This window comes from Castor canadensis, chromosome 7 (assembly GCF_047511655.1).
Source record: "Castor canadensis chromosome 7, mCasCan1.hap1v2, whole genome shotgun sequence".
NCBI classification, from domain to species: Eukaryota; Metazoa; Chordata; class Mammalia; order Rodentia; family Castoridae; genus Castor; species Castor canadensis.
In genome coordinates, this window is record NC_133392.1 from 31,534,772 (window position 1) to 31,541,804 (window position 7,033).

At 54.6% G+C, this 7,033-nt stretch overlaps 1 protein-coding gene across 1 annotated transcript; it reads left to right on the plus strand.

The window, feature by feature from the left end:
• Positions 1-770: 770 nt before the first annotated feature.
• Sfrp5 (secreted frizzled related protein 5) lies at positions 771-5,818 on the plus strand. The gene is made up of 3 exons (XM_020183895.2): positions 771-1,424; positions 3,165-3,242; positions 4,751-5,818. Exons 1-3 carry the CDS (start codon positions 905-907, stop codon positions 5,095-5,097), a joined length of 945 nt encoding a protein of 314 aa, XP_020039484.1. The 5' UTR covers positions 771-904; the 3' UTR covers positions 5,098-5,818.
• Positions 5,819-7,033: the final 1,215 nt, after the last annotated feature.

Below are 7,033 nucleotides of genomic sequence, written 5' to 3' on the forward strand. Positions count from 1 at the left end.
CCTTATAGCATTACCGTGTGAATGAAATGAGGCAGTCTGTGCAATGTGCTTAGAATGTCTTGGAACGCAATTAGCACTCATTGGGTACTAGCTACCATTAGAAATGGACTTCAATAAGGTTGTGCAGTGGCAGCACCATCCCTGGCACTGGCACTTAGTAGGAGCTCACTAAACTGAAGTTGTAATTACCTTCACCCGATCTTGGCTGGGAAGTCTGAGTCCTAGCAATCTCTGATCCCCCAGCAGCCTGCACTGCCTAACATCAGGCAGAAACTCAATGGGCACTTAGAGACCACAGGGTAAGTTCTGCCTGCCTGGACCAGGAGGGTGTGGGCAGCCAGAAGCCTCCACTGGAGAGAAGAGGAACTGAGGTGTTGGGGAAGAGAAAACAGAGCAGAGGGGAGAGGGAAAGACTCAGGCGGGGAGATAAGCAAGAGAAGTGAGTAAGAAAAGGAACAGGAGAGGCTGTGGAGCAGAGAGATAAGGAGGAAGGATGGGGAAGCCAGAGGCGAGGAGAAGGCCAGGAAAGTGAGGGAGCCCTGGAGAGGAGTGCAAGGCAGTCCAGGGCTGGGGGCAGGACAGCCGGTGACCCGAAAAGGGGTGCACTCCCCACGCTAGGCGGGAACACGGGAGCTGGGCGGTAGAGGCTGAGGGGCTCCACCCTGCCTCGCCCTGGGGCGGCGGGGGTGGGGGGGGCGGGGAGAGCCCGGCCACTGCAGATTGGCTGGGGCGCAGGGAGGCTGGGGCTGGAGCCCGGAGGTGGGAGGTGCCAGGCTCACTCCAGGCACCACAGCTGAGGAAAGCTGCCACCCACTTGGACGAACACAGCGGTGGAGGTTGCGGCACACACCGGGGCACCTGGGGCGTCCAGGTCCGCACAGCGCACCCGGGGGAGATCGCAGCCATGCTGGTGGCCGGGGGCGCGCGGGCGGCCGCGCTGGCGCTGCTGCTGGGGGCACTGCACGGGGCGCCAGCGCGTGGCCAGGAGTACGACTACTACAGCTGGCAGACTGAGCCGCTGCACGGCCGCTCCTACTCCAAGCCGCCGCAGTGCCTCGACATCCCCACCGATCTGCCGCTCTGCCACACAGTGGGCTACAAGCGCATGAGGCTGCCCAACCTCCTCGAGCACGAGAGCCTGGCCGAGGTGAAGCAGCAGGCGAGCAGCTGGCTGCCGCTGCTGGCCAAGCGCTGCCACTCTGACACACAGGTCTTCCTCTGCTCGCTCTTCGCGCCCGTCTGCCTCGACCGGCCCATCTACCCATGCCGTTCGCTGTGCGAGGCCGTGCGAGCCGGCTGCGCGCCGCTCATGGAGGCCTATGGCTTCCCCTGGCCAGAGATGCTGCACTGCCACAAGTTCCCCCTGGACAACGACCTCTGCATCGCTGTGCAGTTCGGGCACCTGCCTGCCACCGCGCCTCCAGGTAGCGCAAACGCCGCCGCGCTCCCGACAGCCCTGAAGGCTTGCAAGCTAGGGCCTGACGAACGCCTCCCCCAACCTCCACCCCCAAACCTTAGCACAGCTCTATGAGCCGCCTTTCTCTGGACAATCCATTGGTCCTCCTTCTTTCTGATTGCAGCCCAGCGCCCATCATTTCCCAAGCCGCTGAATCCCTGGGGTCCCCTGGGGCATCCTGATAAATGCTTTATTCCTTTTCTCAGCCCAAGAATGCCCTGGCCACAGAACCTTGACTTTTACCAACCCAAGGTTCTAAGACAAGCAATCAACCCTACCCGTGTTAGGACCTTGGGAAGGGGGGTAACACTAGGGACTAAGAGAACTCCAGGACTATGACTCCCTCATTTCTATTCCTGGAACCCTAACTTCTCTACCCCAATTCTAGAGCTGGGAGTCTTTTGGATAAGGCTCTGTCCATAAGGGAGTCCTTGGGTGACTTGCTTAACCTCTCCATTAGTAAGAACAATCCCAGATTCATGGGACTAATAAGATCCTAAGTCCTGCTTCCTACCTGTACCCCAGTGCCATAACCCCTAACTTTTCCTTCTCTTTCACTGTGCTGGTCCACACAGCACCCCCTTCCCCTTCCAGGCCACCCTGGGCATCCAGTGCCCCAGCCAAGAGGATACATGGTTGCACCCAGCAGGCAACCCTTGCCTGGTCAGTTAATACAAGGGACCAAGGCTGAGACTCCCAAAGGGGCAGCACCATGCTTTCTTTTCCTGTTCTCCTCACTCCCCAAAAAGCAACTGGATCCCACCCTAATCCATCCCACAGCCCCTCTCCAGGCTAACCTTACCTGCCATCTACTTAGCCCTGATTCCCTGGCCCTTTTCCTCTCCTTGGGGTTCTGGGTCTAGGGGGTGTGGAGAGAATAGGGAGCAGGGAGGGAGTCAGCCAAGCAGGGAAATGTCAGTCCCAAGCAGAAATCCCTGTAGGTTCCTTCTCTTGTGTTTTTTTAGAGCCCAAACATGAACAGCCTTGGAAGCTCAGAATCTCACCAGACCTAGCTCTCTGCACACCACTGTCTCAAGAGTCCCCTTCCCCAGTGATGAGTACCCTCCTGGAGGGGGAACTCAGGGAAGCCAGCAGAGGTCAGGCACTGTGTCTTGGCCTTGAGGATCAACAGCAGCTTGGAGAAGTGTTTGTATGGCTAGCAGATAAAACTCAGTATTTCATAGACAAATGAAAAGTTTGGGCTTCTCTTGAAAAACTGGAAGTTCTAGAAATGTTAAGCTGCCTGCCTTGGAGGGGGCACTCCTCAGTTTGCCACAGTCCAAGCCCTGCCCTGGCTCCTGCAAACACCCCCACTCCGGCACTAGACTGGGAGTCACAAATCCTGAGTACTAAGCCGGTTCTCACGACTCTGCAAACTTGGATAACCACTCTGGGCCTCCATTTCCTTTCCTCTCAAATAGAAATAATACTGGCTTCATATGCTGAGGATTAGATGGGAAAGAATATAGGAAACAATGCATGTCATGGTTGCTGCTGCCAGGATCATGGAGCAATACTGCCCACCTCAGCAGTATTGTCCTTGCACAATCTCCTCTCTTGTCCTTGTCACAACCATTCAGTGAGCAGGTAGTGGCATCATTCCTGATGAGGAAGTAGAGATGAGGTGACACTGGTCATAAATGGCTCTTTGACCTCCAAACCCCTCACCAAGCATCTCCCTCCCACCCACTCTGACTTCTCTCTTCAGTGACCAAGATCTGCGCCCAGTGTGAGATGGAGCACAGTGCTGATGGCCTCATGGAACAGATGTGCTCCAGTGACTTCGGTGAGTGTGGAGCCCCTGTAGCCATGGCCCCCAGCAAGCAACCTCCTAGACACACAAATGAACACACATGCCCCCTTCCCTCACAGTGAATTCCAACAGCTTTTGCATCATTGACCTCTTTTAAAAGCTGATAATAACCATAAGTCCTCCCAGGAGAGCAATGCTTCAGAAGCCCCATGGTCATGGTCCATGAACCTCAGGAACCAGCCCTGCCAAGAGTTCCTGCGGCCCTCCCTTGGCACTGTCCACGGAGGATCCTCCACAGCTAGGCTATCTCTGTGGGGGATGCAGGCTTAGCCCCGAGATGAATGAGCCCTAGTGGGAGAGACTGGCTCTGGGGTGAAAGTAGAGCACCTCCTCCCTCAGCACCTCTGCCCAATACCTAGTGCTCCTCTGGCCTGGTGGCTGTGATCACCTGTCCCCACAGATTCATCCCAGAGCCTCCTCATCCTGGGACAACTGAGCCTAATCTACTGAGGACCTAGCTCATTCGTGGTCCACAGAGTTCTGTGTGTGATCTTTGCCAAGTCAAGTCAGTTCCCTGTATTGTGTCTTAGCGTTCATGTCTATAAAAAAGGGGGGAAAAGACGGTAATTAAATCCTTACATCACAGGAGTCTTTTATGTTGGTAGCATCTTTGGAAATAGAGTACACACAGGTTGTGTGTGTGTGTGTGTATGTGTGTGTGTAAGAGAGAAAGAGAGAGTAGAAAAGGAGCAGATATGATAATTTCCTTCCCTGAGTTGCCAAGGTTATTTGCTGGCTTCTCAAAGAGATAAGGACCAGAGCCTGAGGGACTCCCCACTCCAGGCCCAGGGGACTCACTATCCTCAACTGTTACTAGGCTCTCTGTGGACACCTCGAGTGACCTGGACCATGACTCTCTAACCATAGACCCTGCCTTCATCCACCTCCCCACCCCACACACTCACACTCCTATAATACCACAAATACATTCTCCCACACAGAGACATGCCACACATCCATACTCCACCTGGCACAGCAATCACACACACTCAGCTAAGAATCCCATCAAAATTCTCAAAGATGGTGAAGTCCAGCTTCCCTTCAACACAAGGACCCCCTCCAAGCGTCAACTCCATCCACTACATCCCCTCCCGGGGAGGGGGGGCGTCCAACTCCCACTCTACTGGCCATCCAGAGCTCTCTACCCTGCCATTGATACCATGGAAAAGCTCTGGCTCTAGAGTTGGCCAGACTTGGGTCAAGCCAGGCTCCAAAATTTGGACAGAACACACCCTCTCCATGCCTCATTTCCCCCTTCTGTACTTGGAGAATGAAACTCCATAATGTCCATGGGAGTCAGCACCTGATAGGGGGTTCCTAAATATTAAAATCTGCCCACGTAAGCCCTGCCCATCCAAGCCCACAGCACATCAGGCTCCCTAAGCATGGACATCCATGACCTACCAGCCCCAGGCTGAGGTCACCACTGTCCTAAGCAGCCTTGACCCTTCTCACACCACCCCTCTGTCCTCCTTCCATAGTGGTCAAAATGCGCATCAAGGAGATCAAGATAGAGAATGGGGACAGGAAGTTGATTGGAGCTCAGAAGAAGAAGAAGCTGCTCAAGCCAGGCCCTCTAACACGCAAGGACACCAAAAGGCTGGTCCTGCACATGAAGAATGGAGCAGGGTGCCCCTGCCCGCAGCTGGACAGCCTGGCCGGCAGCTTCCTAGTCATGGGCCGCAAAGTTGATGGACAGCTGCTGCTGATGGCCGTCTACCGCTGGGACAAGAAGAATAAGGAGATGAAGTTCGCAGTCAAATTCATGTTCTCCTACCCCTGCTCCCTCTACTACCCCTTCTTCTACGGGGCTGGGGAACCCCACTGAAGGACCCTCCTCCTGCCTTACCCAGCCAGCTGTGCCTTGCCCTCTGTCTCTGCCCACCTGGCCTTGCCCCCATTCCCAGGCTGACCAAGCTCCTACAGGAAGGTAGCTTGGAGCAGTTGTTACTGGCACAGGCCCAGTGGATGGGCAGGGAATCTAGGTTGTCCTCCTTGACCAAGGAGTCCTGGATTCCCTGGAGTCTTGGGTGCCCTCTCTCAGAAGGGCTTTCTCCCCTGGGTCTCAGAAAGTGGCCAGAGGGAGGTGAGAGCAAGAGAAAGGTGTTGGGGCTTGGGCAGCCTAAGGAGGGATGTCCAAAGTAGACGGTGTCAGCTCCCCTCTGCTGCTGGTGGTGGGGCCTTGCCTCTGAGAGGGTCTCAGTGTTAGGCTGAGCTGCTTGGGGACAGTTTCCTCCCCCACTGCTCCTTTCTGTGCCCTTACTGCAGCACTCCAAGGAACAGGAGTTAGGTTCCCAATGCCCTTTGGCCACACCCTGCTTTCCCATCTAGACCAATTCTCTACCCTAGGCCTTGAGCCTGGTGAACTGGCAAGCAGGCCCAGCCCCAACCCTGCATATACCCTATCCTGCAAGCTCTTCTGGGGGCTCATTCCCCAGCTTCCTGCTCTCCCTCTGCCCCTGGTAATGATAAGTTATTGCTACTGCTGTGGGGCCATAGGTTCTGGACCACAGATACAGGCAAGGTTTCATTAATTTTTTTTAAGTTTTTAATTAAATGAAAGAAAACAAAAGTTGGTTTGGACCAGATGATTTGTCAACTAGTTCCAAAGAAGATGAGGGTTATGGAAGTTCAAATGGATTTTTAGCAAGACATCCTTATCCTAACCCACAGCCTGACCACACAGACCTCCTTTGGCATGCCTGTTTCTGTGGCTTCCCAAGAGCACATGGCAAGGGTCACCTCTGCATCCCAACCACTGTGAGGGATGGAGGTGACTGCCTTCTGTCCCTGAAGAAGAACAGAAGTGCCAAGTTAGTCAGCCTGCTCCATGGCCAGGAGAGTCCCACAGCATATCCCCTGGTTGTGAGGAGTCCAGGGAACTATGCCTGAGGCACTGGACACATCACTTCTCCCCAAAGGTTTTCAGCCACCCCTCAGCACCGATACTGACCTGTAGGTGACAGATGTTGTACAGTGGTGCTACTCTAAGCATGCTCCCTTGGCCATCAGCAGCCCTATCACCTAGGAGCTGGTTAGGAATGCAGAATCCCAGGCCTCAACTTGGACCTGTGGTATCAGAATCTGCATTTTAAGACATAAACAGCAAACGGTCTACACAGCTTTTACAAAACACTATGCTCCACCCCAATGCAACTAAAATGGGCTCTCTGGGAGTTGTCCAGAGATCATCATCTTAGATGCCACCTGGGTGAGGTGCAACCAGGCTGAGAACCCCATCAGGACGAGGTGACATCTGAGGCGGGGAGAGGGTGAGGGACTGGGACCTGCTGCAGCCACTTTGGAGTGGATGGAGCAGGGAAGGGAGAAGGCCTCAAATGGAGGTAAGAGGCAGCTGCCACGCAGATAGCCAGTGTTTGAAAGGGGTGGTGCCAGGAAAGAGATCCTTGCGGAGCCCAGGGCCCATCAGTAGACATGGAGGGACAGGGCAGATGTCCCCAGAGCAGAAGGCAGGGCAATGCCTAAGGGTCTTTCCTGGCCAGTAGGGTGGATCTAGGATGCCATGTCCCATCAAGAACTGCTATTCATCCAAATCAAAGTAGCAATGAGTAAGGAAAACCACTCTGGGGAGCACATCACCTTGGGAAAATGTCACCAGGGATAAACTGGATGACATTTCTCCAAAAAGACCAGAGGCTGAACTATGCGGTGGGATCAATGTGAGCTACATTCCCCAAGGTCTCGGTAACAGGTGGCTTGACAAGTTGCCCATAAACCACCCTGAGCAGTCAGGTAGCCTCAGC

Coding starts and splice junctions, on each gene's coding strand:
- Sfrp5 (XM_020183895.2), top strand. CDS start 905: ATGCTGGTGGCCGGGGGCGCGCGGGCGGCCGCGCTGGCGCTGCTGCTG. Junction 1,425..3,164: donor GCCTGCCACCGCGCCTCCAG/GTAGCGCAAACG, acceptor TTCTCTCTTCAG/TGACCAAGATCTGCGCCCAG. Junction 3,243..4,750: donor GATGTGCTCCAGTGACTTCG/GTGAGTGTGGAG, acceptor CTCCTTCCATAG/TGGTCAAAATGCGCATCAAG.